This window comes from Tenrec ecaudatus, chromosome 10 (assembly GCF_050624435.1).
Source record: "Tenrec ecaudatus isolate mTenEca1 chromosome 10, mTenEca1.hap1, whole genome shotgun sequence".
NCBI classification, from domain to species: Eukaryota; Metazoa; Chordata; class Mammalia; order Afrosoricida; family Tenrecidae; genus Tenrec; species Tenrec ecaudatus.
Window position 1 is genome coordinate 32,744,143 of NC_134539.1, and position 21,487 is coordinate 32,765,629.

Genomic DNA, 21,487 nt, shown 5'->3' on the forward strand with positions numbered 1-21,487 from the left:
GACACCATTTGCTATTTCAACTGCTGCTTTCATGGATCTGAGTGTGGATTCAAGTAACATGAAATTCCTGGCAGCTTCCATCTTTTCTCCATTTAATATGGTGTTGCCTATGTAATCCACTTGTGGTATTTTTCCTTCTGTCAGGGTGTGATCCCTGTGAAGGCTGTGGTCTTTGTTTGAGCATCCTCAGTAAGTGCTTCCGTCATCCTCACCTTTCAGCAGGCAAGCTGTGAGTCATAGGTTGCGTATGAGTGCTCCTGGGATCCTGATGCTCACTTCTTCAGAGGGTTCAGCCTTTTAGATTATTTGCTTAGCAGCCACACTGAATAAATATGGTGAAAGAATATAACCTTAAGGGTGAAGGGAGATGCTGGATAGGGAAAGATATGACAAAATAATAATTTATAAATTATCAAGGGCTCATGAAGGAGGGGGAGCGGGGAGGGAGGGGAAAAAGAGGACTTGATGCAAAGGGCTTAAGTGGAGAGCAAATGCCTTGAAAATGATGAGGGCAGGGAATGTATGGATGTGCTTTATACAATTGATGTATGTATATGTATGGATTGTGATAAGAGTTGTATGAACCCCTAATAAAATGTTTTTAAAAAAAGAATATAACCTTAAAATACTCTTTGGCTGATTTTAAACCATGCAGCATCCTCTTCCTGTTTGAACGCCTGCCTTTGGTGTGTGCATAGGTTCTGCATAAGCACAACTAAGTGTTTCAAATTTCCATTCTTCATAATGTTGTCTAGAATTTATTATGATCTACGTCAGGGTCCTCAAACTTTTTAAACGGGGCCAATTCACTGTCCCTCAGACCTATTGGAGGGCCCGACTATAGTTTAAAAAAACTGTGAACAAATTCCTATGCACACTGCACATATCTTATTTTGAAGTAAAAAACAAAACAAGGCAAAAACACCTGGTGGGCCGGATAAATATCCTTGGTGGGGCCGTAGTTTGAGGACACCTGCTCTACGTAGTCGAATGCCTGTGCATGGGCAAGAACAGAGGCAAACATCTTTCTGGCATTCTTGCTCTTGGCCAAGATCCATGTGACGCCAGGAGGACATCTCTTGTTCCCTCTCTTCATCTAAACCTGACAGTTCCCTGTCACTGTCCTGCTGCAACTAGTTCTGAATTATCTTCAGCAATATTTTACTTGCATATGATATTGTTCAATAATTTTCACATTCTGTTAGATCACCTTTCTTTAGAATGCGTACTAATTTGGACCTCTCTGAGTCAGTAGGCCAGGTAGCTGGCCTCCAAGTTTTTCACATAGATGAGTGCGTGCTTACAGCAGCGTTGCACCCATTTGTTACAACATCTCACTTGGTGTGTTGTCAGTTCACAGCCAGAGGCTTGTTTTTCCACCAGTGTCTTCAGTGCACTTGGACTTCTTCCTTACTGCCGTCAGTTCTTAGCCATGTGCAATCTCCTGAACCGACTGGATATTGACAAAGTATTTTTTGTAAGTGTGTACTCCTTTCATTTTGTTTTTGAAAACAGTGGGGCTGCAGGGGGAGGGCACAAAGCTCTATCACTTGGAGCTGCCCTTTGAAATCTGTTCAGCTTTTGCTTTATCTCTTTAATTTTGTTTTCTTTTACTTGAGCTATTCTACATTCAAGAACAAATTCCAGAGTCTCTTCTGGCATCTATTTTGGCGTCTTGCTTGCTTGTTTGCTTCAGGGTAGGTCTTAAAATGTTCTTTTTGGTGATGAATATGAGACCATTCCTTTTCAATTTGTCATTCCCAACACAGTAGACCATATGACTGTCTGATTCAAAACTACCGACACCCGTCAGTTTCTGCGTATTAATGTGTAGGAGACTGAGTGCTCCGTTTCATTTTTGATGATTTCTTAGATTCATACTCTGTATATCTTACATTTCAATTATCAGTATGTATTCAATTACCATGGGATGTGTGCACCTGTTTCTTCTCCTGAATTGTAGCCTCTCAGCAGATGAGGAGCCTGACAGCTCTGCTCCTGCCAGGCCATCAAGGCTGATGCTACGTGAGGAGGCATCTCTTTCTCAGACATGTTTCGAATGCCTTCCAACCTGAAGGGTTCATCCTCTGGCACTGGCTCAGACCATGTTCTGGTGTTACTCCTAAGATTTTCACCGTCTAGCATTTTTAGAAATTCAGTCATCAACTCCGTCTTCCTAATCTGTCTTAATCTGGAGGCTCCACTGAAAACTCTTTACTACTGTGACCCTGCTGGTATTTGCAATACCTGCGACCTAGTTTCCAGCATCACAGAAACAAACAAGCCACTGTAACATAATAAATCGAGAGACAAGTGGTGGGTTGGTGATTTATAGGACCTGAAACAAGTTGGTTAACTAAAATAATATATTTTATTGCCTTTTCTGGACTGGGCTAAAGAGACAAGGGAAGAGAACTTTTCTGTGCAGCAAACTCTTGGTTTGATAAAGTATAATTTCAAAAGGTTAAAACACATGACTCACTTTTGTGTATCAAAAGATGTTATCAAGGAAATAGGGATAAGTTACAGAATGGGAGAAATGTTTTTTTTTATTAACAATTTATTAGGGGCTCATACAACTCTTATCACAGTCCATACATATACATACATCAATTGTATAAAGCACATCCATACATTCCCTGCCCCAATCATTCTCAAAGCATTTGCTCTCCACTTAAGCCCTTTGCATCAGGTCCTCTTTTTTTTCCCCTCCCTCCCCGTTCCCCCCTCCCTCATGTGCCCTTGGTAATTTATACATCGTTATTTTGTCATATCTTGCCCTAACTGGAGTCTCCCTTCCCCCCCTTCTCTGCCGTCCCTCGGGAGAAATGTTTTAAAAAATAATTTTATTTGGGGTTTGCACAACTCTTATCACAATCCGTACATCCATCCATGTGTCAAGCACATTTGTACATATGTTGCCATCATCATTTTCAAAGCATTTTCTTTCTATTTGAGCCCTTGGTATCAGCTCCTCATTTTCCCCCTCACTTCCTCCCTCATGAACCCTTGATAATTTACAAACTATTATTATTTTTTCATGTTTTGCCTGCATGATGTCTCCCCCACCCCGTTTTCTGTGGGGAGGGGGCTATAGGTAGGTCAATGTGATCAGTTCCCCCTTTCTCTCCCCACCTTCTCCTTACCCTCCTGGTATGGCTACTCGCGGTATTGGTCCTGAGGAGTTTATCTGTCCTATATTCCCTGTGTTTCCAGCTCTTATCTGTACCCATGTACATGCTCTAGTCTAGCCAGATTTGTAAGGTAGAATTAGGGTCATGATAGTGGGAGGGGGGAGGAAGCATTAAAGAACCAGAGGAAAGCTGTATGTCTCATCAGTGCTACACTGCACCTTGAGTGGCCCATCTTCTCCCCATGACCCTTCTTAAGGGGATGTCCAATTGCCTACAGATTGGTTTTGGGACTCCACTCCACACTCCCCCCTTCATTTACATTAGGATTTTTTGCTCTGGGTCTTTGATGCCTGATATCTGATCTCATAAACCTCTCGTGATCACGCAGGCTGGTGTGCTTCTTCCATGTGGGTTTTGTGCTTCTCAACTAGATGGCCACTTATTTATCTTCAAGCCGTTAAAACCCCAGATACTATATCTTTTGATAGCCGGGCACCATCAACTTTCTTCACCACATTTGCTTATGCACCTGCTTTGTCTTCAGTGATTATGTCAGGAAGGTGAGCATCGTGGTATGCCTGATTATTAGAACAAAGCGTTGTTGTGTTCAGGGAGTACATGACTACAGGCCCAATGTCCATCTGCTTCCTTAATACTGAACCTATAAATATCTGTACATAGTTCTATTTTCCCGTTGTCATATATAAATATACTTACAGATGTACATGCCTGTATTTAGAGCTTTACAAATGCCTTTTGCCTCCTAGTTCTTTCCTCTATTTCCTTTTACTTTCCTCTTGTCTCACTCTCATGTCCAGCCTTCATTTGAGTTTCAGGGATTCCTTTCAGTTACATTGCCCTTGATCAAGCCCTGCCAGACCTCCTTGTCCCTCCTCGCCATTGATTTTCAGTCACTTGTTGTTCCCTTGTCCCTGGGTTTGTTAACATCTACTTCCTTTTCCCTGCCTCCCCCTCTCCCATGTACCCCGGAACTGTCCTCCTGTTGTTCTCTTTTCCGGCTTGTTTATTCCACCTATCCCATCCAGATAGACATGCAGTGACAACAATATGCACAAACACAAGACCAAGCACAACAAGCAACAATAGAAAATAAAACAATAGCTACAACAACAACAAAAGGCAATGCCAAAAAAAGAAAAGAAAACCCTACAAATAGCTCAAGGTCTATTTGTTGTCCTTTACAAGTGTTTTCCAGTTGAGTCTGATGAGGTGCCACACCCTGACCCGACAATCTTTTTTGGTGTTCCCTGGGGACTTGATTGCTCTGCTGCCCTTACTGTTCTGATGCTTGCCCCCAGTGTCTCACCTCGGTGTGGTGGGCTGTGTATCTCCAGTGTTGTCCCCTGTTGCTATGGGTCAGTTAGGAATGTTGTGTCTCTGTGCATTGCTGCTCTGAGCAGAAACATTGTCCTCAGGGTTTGGTGGGCCAGGATGTGCTTCACTCTTTCTCACTCCCCCTCGTTTACTCCTGTGTGCTCTGATCTGACACGTCCCTCTCCTGGAGCTGGAGCTTCAGTGCTGTCCTCTGAAATTAATTCTTGAAGGAGGGGGGAGAAAATATTTTTAAATCACATCTCATAAGGGCTTAATATCCAGATACAGAAAGAACTCTTACAACTCAACAACCAAATGGCAAAAACCCAATTTAAAAATAGGCAGAGGACTTGGATAAACATTTTGCTAAGGAGGTACACAAATGGTCAATAAACACATGAAAAGATGCAGATGGTCAAGGTAATTTAGGGAAATACAAATCAAAACCACAATGAGATAGCACTTCACATACACTAGGATGGCTAACTCCAGGGAACAAGTGGAAAATAACAAGTGTGAAGAAATTGGAACCTCCATGCATCCGGGAGGGAATGTAAAATGGTACAACCATTGTGGAAAACTGTAAGGAAATTCCTCATGACGTTAAACGTAGAATTGCCATATGAACCAGCAACTCCACTCCTAGTATAGCCCTCAAAGACTTCCCAGCAAGAACTCAAACAGATACATGTATACAAATGTTCATTGCAGTCTATTCTTAATAATCAAAAGGTTGAAATGGCCCAAGTCTCCATAAACTGATGAGTGTATAAAATGTGGTGTGTGTGTGTATATATAGAGATATACAATGAAATATTATTCATCCATAAAAATGTAGTTCTTACATGAGGACATTATGCTAAGTAAACTAAGTTGGAAAGAAAGGACACGTGATTTCACTCTTATGAGATATATAAAAATCCCCAAACTCACTGCCATTGAGTCAATGCTGACTCGCAGTGGGTTTCCAAGACTGTAACCATGTACAGGAGTAGTAATCTCAGTCTTTTTCCCTTGGAGCTGAAGATAGTTTCCAACTGCTGATCCTGTGTGGATTATAGCCACGAGACCACCAGGGCCCCTTTACGAAATACACAGAACAGGCAGATTCATCGAGACAGAAAGTAGACTCGAGGTTACCAGGGCTGGGAGAGGGGAGGATGGAGCTGTTGCTTAAGGGGTACTGAGTTTCTGTTTGGAGGGATAAGAACTTTAAGAAATAGTGGTGAGAGTGAATACAATTAATGTCACTAAATTGTATACTTAAATATGATTTATATCATAAATTTAATATATACTTTACTATAATAAGAAATTGTAGCTTTTTAAGTTGTCTTTTCCACTAGACAAGATATTTAGAGTTTTACTAGATAATTATCTGAAGTTAACCTCTTCCTTTATAAACCAAACCAAAACCATACTCATCGCTATCAAGTCAATTGTGACTCATAGTGACCCTATAGGTCAGGCACAGCTGCCTCTGTGGTTTTCCGAGACTGTTAACTCTTTACAGGAGTAGAAAGCCTCCTGTTTCTCCTGAGGAATGACTGGTGGTTTTGAACTACTGACCTTGTGGTTTGCAGGCCAACACATAACCACAATGCCCAAACAAAACCCTCTGAGAAAGATTCCAACTCAGAGCAACACTATATAGGATTTGAAAGACGGTAACTCTTCATGGGAGCAGAGAGCCTCATCTTTCTCCTCCAGAGCAGCCGGTGGACTTGAACTGCTGACCTTGAGATTAACAACCCAACACCAATTCCCGCAGGATCACAAGGTTCCTTATAAAATAATTCAATCAATGTAAAATTAATCAAGAATTTAAGCCCACCCATTTCCTTGAAAGATAAAGAACTGTTTCTAAGTTTCAGATAATTATTCTGACAGATTCTAGAAATCAATTTTGACTTGGTTGCCTGACAGTGGAATATATCACTTAAGTTTTGAGAGTATAACATTATGATAATGATATATGAAATGAATTCTAAAATGTAACATATTAATTTTGGAGTGAATTATTTTGGATTTGAGGGATTACGTTCCCTCAGAGTTTCTTAAGCACACACTTGAATGAAACAAGGTTGACCTAAGACGTTCTCATTCTGCATCATTTCATCTCCTTTACAGAAATCCCATGGGACGAGAGTTGGGACTACTCTGCAATGCCGGTATTCAAAGGTCAAAATGATGGCAGAACATAGTGAAGGTAGGAAACTCAGTAAGAGACTAAGTCTGTGTCCCAGTTATTGCTTTGGAAATGTGCGTTTGATACATGGACTGACCAACCTATTAATCAAACTACCAGCTGACCAAACAACGGAAGGGAAACGCAGCTTGCAGAAGGAAATGCATTCTGCTCATGAGTACAAGCCCCACTCTCTTGTCATCTGAGAATTCTAATTTGAGTCGTTGCGTGTTCCCCTCGTTTTCCCTTTCCCAACCTCTGGGAGGCTCACCAAGACGGAAGGTCTGTTCCAGTGTGAAGGGCGGAGCTGAAGTGGATGCCGGTTTGGTTCAAAGCCTTTCTGTGGGCCGGGCACTTGGACCTGGCGGCAGTGCTGGGGGCTTTGCGACCATGTCCGTGCTTTCCAGTGGTGACTCAGAGTGCAGATGGGAGCCGAGGTCATCCCAGCCATGTCATCTCTCAAAACGGCATTGAAAACTGGAGCCAGAACGTGGTGCTGTGTTTAACCTTCAATGGCATTGGTTCACTGAAGATGCCTTGCACCTTCCTCTTTTACCTTTCACTCTACCAAGAAGCTTCTTGAAGGGGCTCAACTCTAGTTCTGTGGTGTGAAAACCCCAGCTCCTTGACGGATGCCTGAAGACACCCCACTTTCCCAGTCAGCCTCCTTTCTGTAGGCACTCCGCTTTCCACTCCCTGGGCCCAGAGACCCATCACTCGTGGTTCTGCTACCTCTCCTACCACTCTTGCCATTTGTCACTGTCTCCGCTGTCCCAGCTTCCTGTCTCCTTGAGCCAGGAGGTTCCGCACAGGGCCCAAAGATAGGCACCACTCCTGGTTCCTCTTTCTGGTTGGTAACGCGATTCCCTTTTTACCTGTGGGATGGATTGTTTTAAAGCCTAGTGGGAGTTACAACTGACATTAGCATCCCATAAACCCTTGCATTGTGCTGCACTGGGTAAATCTGCTTGCACAAGACCCCTTTAGAGTATTGAAATGCAGGGAGGATTAAGGTGTTTTCCCTTGCCTCATTTGCTTGGGAAGGTTAGACCGTGAATCTCTCAGTCTAAAGAAGAAAGGATGTGCTTGAGCTGTAAGTGTGGGACCGGCAGAGACCGCTCAAAGGACGAGCAGATCTGTCTTGGACTCAGTACAGTCAGAGACCTCCGGAGAGGTGAGGCTGGCGTGACTTCATTGTACATGTTTGGAACATGCTGTTGGGAGAGACCATCCCTAGAGAAGGATGCCTTACTGGGTAGAGGGGACCTCGACAAGATGGATCGACACATGGCTACAGCAATAGGCTCCAGTACAGGAACAATTGTGAGGCCGTCGCAGACCCGGTCACTGTTTTGTTCAGTTGTGCATGTGGTCACTAGCGGTAGGACCTGACTCATCTGGACCTGACAACCACATGCCTTATTATTATTTTTAAATCACTTTACTGGAGGCTCGTACAGCTCTGATCACAATCCATCCATCCATCCATTGTGGCAAGCACATTTTACATTTGTTGCCATCATCATTCTCAAAACATTTGCTTTCTACTTGTCCTTGGTATTAGCTCCTCATTTTTCCCCCTCCCTCCCCCAATCTCCCTCCCTCATGAACCCTTGATAATTTATAAATTATTTTTTTCATGTCTTATACTAATTGATGTCTCCCTTCACCCACTTTTCTGTTGTCCATCCCCCTGGGAGGTGAGTTATGTGTAGATCCTTGTGATCGGTTCCCCTTTTCTCTCCCCACCTTCCCCTTACGTCCTGGCATCAATACTCTCATTATTGGTCCTAGGGGTTTATCTGTCCTGGATTCCCTATATTTCCAGCTCTTATCTGTCCCAGTGTTCGTATTCTGGTCTAGCGAGATTTATAAGGTAGAATTAGGGTCACCACAGTGCGGGAAGGAAGCAGTAGAGAACTAGAGGAAAGTTGTATGTTTCATTGGTGCTATACTGCACCCTGACTGTCTCGTCTCTTCCTTGTGACCCTTTTTAAGGGGATGTCCGGTTGCCTACAGATGGGCTTTGGGTCTCCACTCCGCCCTCCCCCTCATTCACAATGATATGATTTTTTTGTTCTGGGTCTTTGATACCTGATCCTATCGACACCTCATGATCACACGGGCTGGTGTGCTTCTTCCATGTTGATTTTGTTGCTTCTCAGCTAGATGGCCGCTTGTTTACCTTCAAGACTTTAAGACCCTAGGTGCTATATCTTTTGATACCCAGGCACCATCAGCTTTTTTCACCACGTTTGCTTATGAACCCATTTTGTCTTCAGTGATCAACCACATACCTTGTTTGCATAGCCCTGACTCCACAAGGGTACCATACACCTTATTTGCATTACTGTCTAATCCCCTTGGTGTGGGCCACAGCACATTCTATTTGCATAGACTGGTACCACTGGGAGTTAAGCCTTGACACCCCCCCCACTCCTCTCTGAGGGAGGAAGATGAAGCTGTCCTCTCTGGTAAAGATTTACAGCTTCAGAGCCTTTAGGAGCAGCTCCTCTCTGTCCGATGGGGTCTCTCAGAGTCAGGGCAATTCAATGGCAGTGGGTCAGTGGGAATTATGATTCTGATTATAGTCAGAAGAGCCAACTAACGGATCATACCATCACAGCTCACCTCCTGGCTCTTCTAGCCAGTGCCCCTTCCCTACTTCAAGTGTACCTCCCACCTGTGCAGTCACTGTCATTGTAAGCACACCCATGCAAGCATGGAAGCCAGCTACTTTGTTAGGGTTCAGGGATGGTTGACCCAGAAGCCAATGGTTGACCTCGGTTCTTACTTCTCAACGCTGGTAGAATTCACGCGGCAGAAGCACATTCACGTTGTAATCCAAGTGACTTTCATGAGGGAGAGGGAAGTTTCAGGTAATCCAGTAGCACACTCTATCCCTGCAGAGTGTGCAAGGCCACATGGCGGGGTGGGATGGGGGGCATGGGAAAGTTCACCACTGAACATGGCCACTTCAGGGGAGGGTGAAAAACCACATGGAAAATGGCCACAGAAAATAGAGTCCACAGAATCAAAAGAGGAGTCTCAGAACTAAAAAAAAGGGGGGAGGGGGGGAAAGAGCTCTGGAGAGAGAGAGTAGAGCGGAGAGGTCCTCTGGCCTGCTATTTATCCCTTCCTATCCCCACTGGCTGGGGTGGGGTCAGGCGCGTGGTTGAGGATACTGACCAATCTCAGTGGCTGAGTTCATACGCATGTATATGATGTAATGTTGCTGGTACCTGTGTGGGTGTGCTGGCCTAGGTGACCTGGGTCTGAGCATGCCCAGCTTTGGACGGCCCCCATAGGTGTCTCACATGTGCCTGACTTCTCCACAGACCCTTGACTGTGGCATGGCCAGCATAGGCAGTCGGTGGAGACAACCCCCTTTATCCCTCATCTTCCTCCTTTCAACTTCATGCCTTTATAACCACGCCCCATTTTAGAAGGTCAAGTTCTAAATTGCCTTTCCCTGTCAAGCAATCATGTGAGAAGAAAAGCATATTTCTTGATCGGAAAAATATGTTCCGGTTGAAACTTTGAAAATCTGCATTCTAAGCAAAGTCCAGTTCAGAACAAGCTATCAAATGGCAGCAGGTTACACCAACTCACAGTGCCAAGCACTCCCTCTTCATTTGACTAAGTTCTAGTCAGCTCATCCCTAACCATCCAAGCTAGAGCCTCAGGTACCGGCCACAAGCTTGGTGGTCCACCTATCTCCCTGTTCTTCAAGCCAGCCAGCCCTCCTCTCTCTGGTGCTAGGTCAATGGAACACCATAGGCTCAGGAGCCCACATTACTCCCTGAACTTCAGACTAGCCAGTGCTTCCTCTCTTTCCCTTTGTTGCTGTACCTCCCCCACATCCACTAATTGAAAAGACCCGTGTGGTCCTCATCACCCAGCATTCCAGGCCATCCACTCCTGACTCCCGCTCATTTCTAGTCTTAGAAAGGTTGTTTGTTTTTGTTTTTAGGACTAGGTCTTTTCCTGCCTTGATGCATCTAGGCAAGGATTTGCTTAAATTGCTTGAAATTTAAACCGCCACACACAGCCCTCCTACAAATGCAAATCTCCTATTCTCCCAGTAGGCCTTAGTAGATCTGCATGTTTTTAAAATGCAAATTTCCTAACTTTAAAGGTTCCTGATAGGGTTCAAGGCCTAGGTTCAGGCTTAAAGAACTGGATAGCAGTCACTCCCATTAGATGAAGAATTGAGTCATCTTCTTCAGAAACACTTCCATGCCTTTCTTCCCCCCACTTCTACCCCAATCCTGAATTATTCCTCATCTATGTTCCTCTTGCATGCTGTGCTTACCTATATAGGTGCCCTTGCATTACACTAAATGTTTCTTTTATGTTTGTCTCCTCTACTAGTAACAGGAGTCCCAAGATGGTCAGGGATGATGTCTTCGTCGTCTGGGAACTCTAGGACTTAACACAGGGCTTGCTACAAGGCCAAAAACCCATACATTCTATTTGAGTCATGGAAGAATTTAAGGGACTACAGGAATGTTTTAATTTGGGAGAGAAATATATAATGGTAAATTTCATAAACTGAGAGCACACTTACTTTTGTAGCACCTAAGTTTGATGTGATGCTTTTGTCATGAGTTGTAGTTATCAGGGGGCCCTGTGTGGTATTAACAAATTCAGCTACTGACCACACAACGAGAAGTTGGTGGCCACCCAGAGGCACCGAGGAAGAAAGGCCTGGTGACCCACAGCCAAAGAGCCCATCTGACAACCCTGTGGAGCATAGTTCTGTTCTGACACACGTGGGTTGTCCTAAGGTGGCTACTGATGTAACCGATGGTTATCAAGCTCACTCCTACTAACTCAACTTTTAAGTCCGTTGGTGTCAGAGATCCTGAGTTTGGAGATTCCAGCAGGGGAACGCAGCCACTTGTATGCCCTTGACCGAAGGACAGTCCTCCTATCGGGGAAGGTCATCTTCTTCAGCAGCTTTGGGAGTGACGCACATGGAGCGGTGAGGGAGGAAGGGGACACCCGCCTAGCCAGCCAGATCAGCCGAATCAACCCTGGCGATCAATGGGGTAACAGATATCGCAGCCAGATCGCCCTCACGACCCAGAGATTCTGTTGTATTTATTTTTTGAATCACCAAACAGCATCTAGCACACTGTCATCTATGCAGGAGGTGCTCAATAATGATTTATTAATTTACATTTAGATAAGATTGAGACTGAATGGCTTACTAGCTCAGAGATAAAATCTAAGGATGAAATCTTAAGGAGCAGCCCGTGCCCCAGGCTGGTCTACAGGGGCACCTCCCTCTCATCCCCTCTCTCCTCTGTTTCAGAGAGCCGAACACTGCAAGCCAACAACAGGGAATTCAACAGTAAATTTGAGTATCCGGTAAGTATCGGCCTCTGGCTGGTTCACAAGGAGTGATCGCCTCTCTCGTGCAGTCTCCCCTTTACAACTCTTCTTGCTGTGATTAACTATTGGATTGTCAGATGTGTGAATTATATCTCAGTAACACTGCTAAAAAATTAATTAAAATTGCTTAGAGCAGAGCCTTATACATAGTAAATATTCACTACGTGTCCATTTTTATTGTTCTTCATTATTCCCATCGGTGGCATCAGTATAGGCGAGTTCTAGCCGGGACAGAGCAACCTTCTGCCCCCAAGGACAGCTTCCCCCAGCACTGTTTGGCTCTAGGCCTCGGGGGAAAGCAGGAACTCCGACACTTCTCTTCTCTCCCTTTTCCTGGAGGGAGGGAGACACTGAGTAGCAGTCTCGGCCCTCCTTGTTAATACTGGAGGCTTGGGGCTTCAGGGGAGACTGATTCCAGTTTGGAGCCTTCTTTTCTTCCTCTTATTGTACTCATTTTCTTTGATTCACAGGACAATGCCATCAAGACTTCAAAATACAATATCTTCAACTTCCTGCCCTTGAACCTGTTTGAACAGTTCCAGAGACTTGCAAATGCATATTTCCTCTTCTTGCTGTGCCTACAGGTACTGCCTTCTGGAGCCGTCTTCACAGAGCATTTTACCCACCTCTGGGGTCAAGTAGGGTACCTACTCAGCCCTTCCTCCTCACACAGCTGACAGGTGTCTCGCCTATTGAGACAAAGAGGTAAAGGGATCATTGGCGCCCCGGTCCGGTCCCGGTCCGAGAGGGGCTGGTCAAGACTGGCCAGTGTAAACTAGCCTCCACAAAAGGAAGGAGAGAGGTGGCGTCCTCATCATGACCGCCTGGCCACAGTTCAGCCTGTCCATAAGAGACCGTGAGCACTCTCCACTCCAACCTCAGCTGTCACCGTGTCTGACACTGACGCTTCCGTCTTGTCCTGGACAGGAGGACCGAGGCAGGAGAAGTATGTAGAACACTGGGGTGCCAGCACGCGACAAGGAAGCCGGCAGGAAAGGCCTAAATTAGAGAATTTTCCCTACACAGGAGGGAAGTGAGAGTAACTGGTGTTACCATGTCCTTTCTTACCTTTTTCCCTCATATCTTTCATGGTCAGGGGAGATCTGGCCCTTTGCCATCCAGACAAAAGAAGTGGAGTTCAGAACAGATAGGTAGCAACAGACGGCCTCCCCTCCTTCCTTCATCCTTTGGAAAAATGGTTATTTACCTCTTGGGAAGCGTATAAAAGCTACACAAAAAAAAGCCACTACGGTCATTGAGTTTATTACGAATCTTTGGAAGTGAAAATGGTGGTGCGGATGAGGGGGGGGATCTATTGTCCTTTCAATTTTCTGACCCAAGCTTATCTTCCTTTTGCCTCACAGTTGATCCCCCAGATCTCTTCCTTGGCATGGTTCTCCACAGTGATACCCCTGATCGTGGTGCTGACCATCACAGCAGTGAAAGACGCCATCGATGACCTGGTGAGGCTCCGGGGCCTCGGGGCCCTTTAGCTACAGAGCTCTGGGCCAAGAAGGACTTCCCAGAACTCCCTCGTGCTAAAGAGGCAGCGCTGCATGAAAGAGATTATTTCCCGTCCTGTTTCTTTCTCGATCCCAGGAGACTATATAATCCCCTTAATTCCAAGAACAGTGGTCTGTCTGTGCATGCCTAGATTTCCTACCACAAACACGGTAGCCCGTCTTCCAGCCTGCCCTCCATCGCCTCTTCAAAATCCCATCTCTTTCTTTGTTTTCTCTTAACTTTAACAAAGAGGAAAACTACCCTGGGCAATTCATCAAATATGGTCCTTCTACATGTCACTTTCCTGAACATTTTCCTTTATCATTTTAGAAAAGGCACAAGTCTGACAGACAAGTAAACAACCGTCCTGTTCTGCTCTTGGTGAATGACAGGTAAGTGTTTCCAGGGGAGCCAACTGATGTGGGACCGTGTTCAAGACCGGTGCTTCGGGATAGTACTGGCCAAACCCATTGTCATCAAGGTCACGTCACCTCATGATGGCGCTGTAGAACAGAATAGAACTATCCCGTGGGCTGTACATCTTTTTTTTTTTAATCATTTTACTGGGGGCTTGTACGACTCTTCTCACGATCCGTCCCTACATCCATTGTGTCGAGCACATTTGTACATTGTTGCCCTCTTCGGTCTCAAAACATTTGCTTTCTAGGCTGTGCATCTTCACTGAAGCAGGTTGACACATTATTCTCCCATGGATTGTGTTCTGGTGCACAGACCTTCAGGTTAGCGGACAAGCCTCAACTTCTGCGCCCTCGGGGCTCCCTGGGTGGCACTTTAGGGCAGTGAAAGAGCCTCAGATGGAACCCAATAGAAAAGAGTCTATTTCTAGACTCAGCATGCCCTAAATGTACAATCCGACCTCAGTCGGCAAGCTGGCAGTTGGTGAAGCACGCTTGCTATTCTGGATTCAGTCTCCCTAGCTGCTTACTTTGTGGAAATCTTGGCCTTGCGCTTTTAAAGAAGTGTTGGCTCCAGTTTAGCTAGCATTTCTAAGTCTTTGCAGTAGGAAAGTTTGTAGATTATCTAGTCCAGTCCGGTCCAGCTCCAGGAGTTACCGCCTCCATACAAAGAGAGTCTAACCTGAAGGGGGGCCCAGGAAGTCAAAGCATACCTTTTCCTTCACTTTGACCATATTTTCTAAATCAAAAATTCAGACGCAGTGCCTAGAAATTAAAGATGAACTTATAATGTATCAGAAGGGAGTGGCTCCTGCTGGCCCCACTCCCAAATCATAAACGCATGGTGGTTATGATTTCTAAGAACAAAGTACTGTCAGTTTGCTGGCTTCTTGTGTAGCGAAGTAGGAGCTTTCAATCCCAGGATAAACCAGAGTGCAGTGCCGTTCCTTCCTGTCCGTGGGTGAAACCCACGTCAGGTTGAATGCCCGTGAACTAGCTGAAGTAAACAAGGGAAAACCCCTTCTTAAGTGGGGTTCCTCCAAGGCTCACAGCTTTCCTTCTGGATGACCAGAAAATTCTCTGAAGGAAACCATGGATTCTACAAAAAGACTTTGGGAGGGGTTTTAGATACTTTTCAGAAAAGGTGTTCTGGAAATACCCTCACCTTTATGCTTGGCAATGAGGCTCTGCATGTCATACCCTCCTGATAGCCAGGCTGCATTCAAAAGTGGAATGCCTAATGACCTCTAGACATGCCCTCTCTCCCCCACGCTCTTGACTTGTTGGCCCTAATAGAAGTATTGAAATGGAGACTCTGATTCCAAAATGTGTGTCTCAGTGGGTGCATTCTCCCTCGTCCCTAGGCAGGGAGGAAAGATTTGTAGCTGGGGACATTGAGGCTCAAAAAGAGGAGCGACGAGAGTCAGTATTAATTGTAGAATCTGCGCTTCATTGCAGGCTGCCTTTTGGGGGACGTGGGGTCTTGAAGGTTTTCCAATTTTAATATAAATAAATAAAATTGGTACCAAATCAAAAATGAAACTCACTGCGATCAAGTTGATTGCGACTCGCAGCAACCCCATAGGACAGAGCAGAACGGTGCCTATGGGTTTCCAAAACTGTCGCTCTTCTTAGGAGTCGAAAGCCTCATTTTCCTCCTGAGGAGACACTGATGGGTTCAAACTGCGTACCTTGTGGTTGGCAACCAAACTCGTAACCACTATACCACCGGAGCTCCCGATTAAATGAAAAGTATAGCAAATGGTATATCTAGTATATACCTTCTTAACAAATATTTTATGTGACTATATGGCTTATTTTTATTTTTTAAATTACAAAATATTACAGCAATCACCTTTGGGGAACAAAACTAAAGTTTCCATCTATTGGCACTTTCATTTTGTCGTTCTACAGTCCTGTGCCCTGGTGGTATAGTGCTTACAGTGTTAAGCGGCTAACCACAAGGTCAGCAGTTTGAAACCGTCAATCACTCCTCAGGAAAAAGATGCAGGCTGCTACTCCATAAAGAAGGACAGTCTCAGACACCCACCAGGGCAGTTCCACCCTGCCCAGAAAGGTCACTCTTGTGAGTTGGCATTGACTTGTTGACAGTGAGTGAGTGGGTGCACTGTTTTACCATATGTATATATCACTTTTTATTGTAAAACAGCTATAATATGGGAATATCTACACATACAGTTATAGAACTTTAGAACTGTCTTATCACTGTAAATACTGAGTGCTCGCTTGATCGTCCGTAAAGTATAGGACCACCTCCCACAGCGTCACAGCTCTGGGTCAAGGGACGGGCCGCACTCTTGATCAGCACGTCGGTGCATCAGAAGCCAGCTTGTCTCTTCTCTGTTTTCTGCTTTGTTTGTTTGGATTTTTTGATCATCAAAACAGAGCATTGGGGAAACTCTGAGCAGACCTTAAGAGGCATTTTCTTACAGGGTGAAGGAAGACAGGTGGATGAACATCCAAGTGGGGGATATAGTAAAACTAGAAAACAATCACCCTGTCATGGTGAGTGCCCCTTTGGGCTCTGGCTTTTCCCCTGTTGGCGTGAGTGCAAGCCCTGCTCGCACCCCTCTGGGCGACCTTCATCTGCTTCACTGGGTCCCCGGAGGTTCGCAGCGCTGGCGGTAAGCCTGCCCTCATCCTCGTCATTGCTGCAGGTGAACTGGAAGGAGTTTGGGGAGGAAGGGTGTGATGGCAGTGACGGGCCCCAGAGAAAACATAAACCAAATGTTCGCAAAATTCTCAGAATGAACGTTAGCTCCTGAGATGACTGTGCCCGGCATCCTGTGACGTTAAATGCTCGCCTTTGCTCCCTGACCACAGGCAGATGTGCTGTTGCTCTCCAGCAGCGAGCCCTACAGCGTGACGTACATAGAAACTACAGAGCTGGATGGGTAAGTGTTCCCGCCTATCTTTCCAGTAAGACAATTTAGTCAGCTCAGGGGTGTTCTGAAGGAGTCCAGGTGGCAGTATGGGTTAGGCATTGGACGACTAATCACAAGATTGGCAGTTCAAACCCACCCACTGCTCCAAGGAAGCAAGATGAGGCTGCCTGCTCCCGTAAAGATGTACAGCATCAGAAACTGTCTACCGGGGCACTGAGTCAGAATGGTTTGGTTTGGGTTTAGGGAGGTCAGTCACTGAGAGAGAACATGACACGGGGAACAAATGCTGTTCTCAGATGGATGCAGTCAGGTCTGGAAATTCTCCAGATAACAGAAGATAGAAAGCCAGACCCTTGGCACCCACATGTCTGAGGCTAAGCACCTATAGGCAATAGTGAACGCAAGGTGCAGAATCTGAGCAAATGAACTTTAAATGACAAAGCCGGAAAAATGGAGACGCTCTGGTGTCTTCATTGTACTCAGCAATGCTGAGTGGCATCAAAGAAATTACCAAAAGCTAAAACCTCAGAATAGAGTTCCAAAATTCCGGGGGGGAAACTGAGTATGGAGATAACCATTGACTCAGGAACTGCCATGGCCCATAAAGGATTTAAGGAGAGGTTCATTCATGGGTAAGGCTAAGGTTTTAGGAGGAATCGGAGCCATCTTCCAAAAGCTTGTCCTGTGGAGTTTCATCTCAATTCGTGTCTTATAGCACCTGGTGCCCACAAGCTTTTGGAAATGTGGCATCTCTTTTTGCTTCTGCCTGTGCATCTGCTCAGTCATTAGAGTCCCTGCATGGTCTGACAGCTGTGCATTGTTCTGAGGAGGTGAGTGTAGGACCTCCACTCGTTCTTGAACAGAGCAGGTGCCGTCGCCAGGCTGCCTGGTGAGGCCTCCAGTTCTCTAGTGCATGTGTCCAGAACTCGCGGGCTAATTAAAGCAGGGGAATGTGTTGCAGGGAGCAAGAGGCAGCGAGAGTGAGCGGCTAATACTTGGCTTTCCTGAAGTCCCGCCTCAATGTTATCCATGAGAGAAGGGGACAAACGGCACCTCTCAGGACTCAAACTTACAGCCCAAACTCTGCTGGCGATCCCTATTTTGTAACCCCCCAAAGGGAATAGTAGTCACTGGACCAGTGAGGCTATTGCGGGCTCCCTGCCCTCTGGTGATGAAGGGTCCTTTACTGCAGCGAAACCAACTTGAAAGTGAAGCAGGCCATCTCGGTTACCAGTGAAATGGAGGATAACCTGGAGCTGCTCGCTGCTTTTGATGGTGAGTTAGGGAGAGGTTGGCGTTAAATACAGAGAATTCCACCTAATTTACTAAAAAGAAAGATACAAGGTGATGTTTATTGACGTGGAAGAAGAGTTACAACATATATGGAGCATACAGATTTTAAAAGAGTTTGCGTATTCTTTATAATACACACCTGTCTGGGACAATATGTAGGTTGAGAAGAAAATAAAAACTTGAAAGGATGTACTCCAGAAGATAAATATAATTTCCCTCTAAACAATGATGCCTTCTCTATATATTTAACATGGAACATGTTTCTGTGATGGACGCATTTTACTTTACTAATGAGGGAAAAGTCCAATTATTTCCATTGGTGGGGCCGGCGCACTCGGTCTGCCTTGTTAAGGAGTCTCGCACGGTCTCTGGCGCTTATTGTGAGCAGGTGTCATGTAGGTTTTCCTCTTTGGGGTGATCCATGTCCCCTGTAGCACTCGTCATGGCTGATGCCCAGAGCCTTTGTTCGTCTTTCTCTGGGGAGCTGGGGTGTGTGAACCATGACAGAAAGGATAGGACAAGGATAGGAAGGATTTTCTTTCCTCTTTTTATTAACCCTCCTCTGCCTGTTAGGAAGGAAAGGGCTCAGATTACAGAGCCAGGACGCCCACCCTTTAGCTTATTTCTATCTATTTGTTTATTTCCAGGAGAAGTAAGGTGTGCCCCTCCCAATAACAGGTTGGACAAATTCACAGGCATATTGACATATAAGGACAATCAGTACCTTCTGGACTATGACAGACTTCTGCTCCGAGGCTGCACCATCAGGAACACAGACTGGTGCTACGGCTTGGTGATTTATACCGGTGCGTTTCCCTGAAGCCACAGCCCGACTTCCAACCCAATGGATCCCATCCATGGCCAGAGCGTACGCACTTGGATGACCGGAAGTGGATAGGACCCTCAGATATACCTTAGAACACCATGGCTCTGGCGTTCCATGTATGTAGAGAGTTCAAAAGCTTATTTCTAGGAGGGGGGTGGGGATTTACCTTTTTCAAAACAGAGAAATGAGCCGCCAGCCTATCGATTCTTTCTTTGTGCTCCAAGACCACAGAATACTCCTGAATCTTTCAGCCATGTCTGGACAGAGGCGAGGTATAGAAATAAAATAAGTACACATAGAAGGAGCATGAATGTGTGAGGGTGCCTGCTCTTAGATTATTCCCATGGAGAGCGAACAGACACTCAAAATGGAGCAGAAGATAAAATAGAGTGTCAAGGGTTCCGGCTGAAGAAAAACCACTTGTGGTTCATGAGCTGTGGCCCCTCGGGAGAAGGCATTCTGCATAGGAATGTTCTTGGATTCAACTGAGGAACATGGAGGCTGACACCACTTCAGTCACTAAGCCTCCGCTCAGGCTCCCAGGGCTGCCCTCCACTCCCTTGAAATCTGGGTCCCAGACTCCTCCTGGCATGGACAGTAAGATGACTCCCGCCCCAGAGAAAAGCGTAAGAGTCCATGAAAGGCCTAGTAGAAGCTGTTTTTCATTGGTTCGTGGCGTACAGTGGCATCCTCTGCCCGGTGTTCAGACTCCAGTGATTTGATTTCGCCTTAGTTCCTTCGCCCACCATCACACAGCAGAGGCTCGCTTTCAGCGGGAGATTCTTCTCCCCTAAAGCAGTCGCAGGGAGGGTGCCAGCCGGCACAAATTTAGTTAAGGTTTACTTGGAGTCTCCGTTTATCACGTGATAGTGAGAAACCATTTGGCATGTTGGGAAGCTCAGAGCAGAGGCGATCTGATGACACCTGCAAACCCCCCTGAGAGAGGGTCCGTGTCTCTGAGCATCCACGGAAGATAAAGTCTCATGGAGTTTGCCAGGCTCAGAGCCACACAGCACTGTGACCCCCAAGTCCTTCAAGAAGTGCTTCACGGAAGAGAACGGCCCAGCCTAGGTCGTGCCTTCTTGGTGTCTGCCCACATATCCGAGCAGTGCCTGCGCCTCCCGTGTAAATATTGTGGGCATCTATCTCCTTGTTAGATCACAGGTAAGAATAACATTCGGATAGTAAAAGATGAGAGAAATTGCTGCTTCCAGTTCCTTCTAGGCCTCTTGTGTGTTCCCACGGCCAGATCTCTGGTCAGTAAGTGATCATGCATGGTGGGCACAACAAGCTGCTTGCTTCGACTCCGTGATCTCCCTGGCATGGGGAAACATGGCAGCCCCTGGCTCTCACTCTCTGCTCCCCAGCCTCCACCTCGGAAGAAACCACCCCGTTGCCTTCTCCCAATCAGGACATTTAAGCATCACGTGGTTGGTGAGGATCTCCTTACCAGGACACCCCTTCTTTATCTGAGTGCACCAGGCGGTGCTGAGAGAAGCTTGGGGCTCCTGTTCTGACTCGACTTACCTTCTTACGGGCTGCCAAGGGGAGTCAGCCTTGCGCTGAAAAGAAGCATCGGGGGCCCTCCTTGAAAAGAAGATTTCCGTTCTTTGAGTGATTGGTTCTGTGGACTTTGTCTAGGGCTTTCCACCTGGTGTTGGGCTAGGCGACTAGGTGATCATGCAGGGACATTTCAGCCCAGTTTTGAAGCTCTGAGTGCTCACAGTGATCCTAAGAACGTCTGTCTCGCTGTGTCACTCAGGGCCAGACACCAAACTGATGCAGAACAGTGGGAACTCCACCTTCAAGCGGACACACATCGACCATCTCATGAATGTCTTTGTGATCTGGGTAAGGTAAAGACTTTTTCTCGATTTCTTTAGAAATACACGCCATTCTCTCGGAGCAGCTGGTATTTCCCTCTTGAAATTCAGTCGTTTGAAATCCTCAAGCGTTTTCAGAACCATCTGAAGCAGAAAACAAGGAATCAACACAAAGGAGTTTCCAATTTACTTGTTTATTAAAGGAGTTGGTTTTGCTTTGGCTAGTGGTACCAGAATGGGTTGAGGATCCAGCTCTAAAACTTGAAGCACGTTTTTATTTACTCACAGCCTGTTTTAAACATGATCACCACAATAAAATCGTGCTTAGACTGATGAGAACATCTGAGGGAAATTCAATGATTCTCCGGTTGGATTTCCTTCGAGAAGCCGCAAGGAGATTGAGCGGGTGTTGTGGCCTTCCTAGTCTATAGTTCCTTCTTTAGAAAGAACACGGTCTGTTCTATAAGATTTCAGTTGGAAAAAACAGAGGGTTCTAGCTCAAAAGACTTAGAGCTAATATTTTCAAACCAAATATCTGACAAGGGGCTTGTATCTAGAACTCTGATAACTTAGTAGTTTTTTAAAAATTCAATTAAAAATGGGCAATGGCCTATCACCAACCCCCAATGTTTATGTGACTGCAATCAAGTCACTTCAAAGTTT

General features: G+C 45.7%; 1 protein-coding gene across 1 annotated transcript in view; it reads left to right on the forward strand.

The window, feature by feature from the left end:
* LOC142457864 (phospholipid-transporting ATPase FetA-like) overlaps window positions 1-21,487 on the forward strand; it is an 85,304-nt gene that overhangs the window by 20,683 nt on the left and 43,134 nt on the right. The window contains exons 2-11 of the mRNA XM_075558963.1: window positions 6,600-6,678; window positions 11,978-12,033; window positions 12,528-12,641; window positions 13,422-13,520; window positions 13,891-13,952; window positions 16,430-16,502; window positions 16,821-16,891; window positions 18,075-18,157; window positions 18,823-18,981; window positions 20,764-20,852. Of these exons, the coding sequence (XP_075415078.1) occupies window positions 6,657-6,678; window positions 11,978-12,033; window positions 12,528-12,641; window positions 13,422-13,520; window positions 13,891-13,952; window positions 16,430-16,502; window positions 16,821-16,891; window positions 18,075-18,157; window positions 18,823-18,981; window positions 20,764-20,852 (828 nt within the window). The 5' untranslated portion in view covers window positions 6,600-6,656. The remainder of the gene's footprint in view (window positions 1-6,599; window positions 6,679-11,977; window positions 12,034-12,527; window positions 12,642-13,421; window positions 13,521-13,890; window positions 13,953-16,429; window positions 16,503-16,820; window positions 16,892-18,074; window positions 18,158-18,822; window positions 18,982-20,763; window positions 20,853-21,487) is intronic.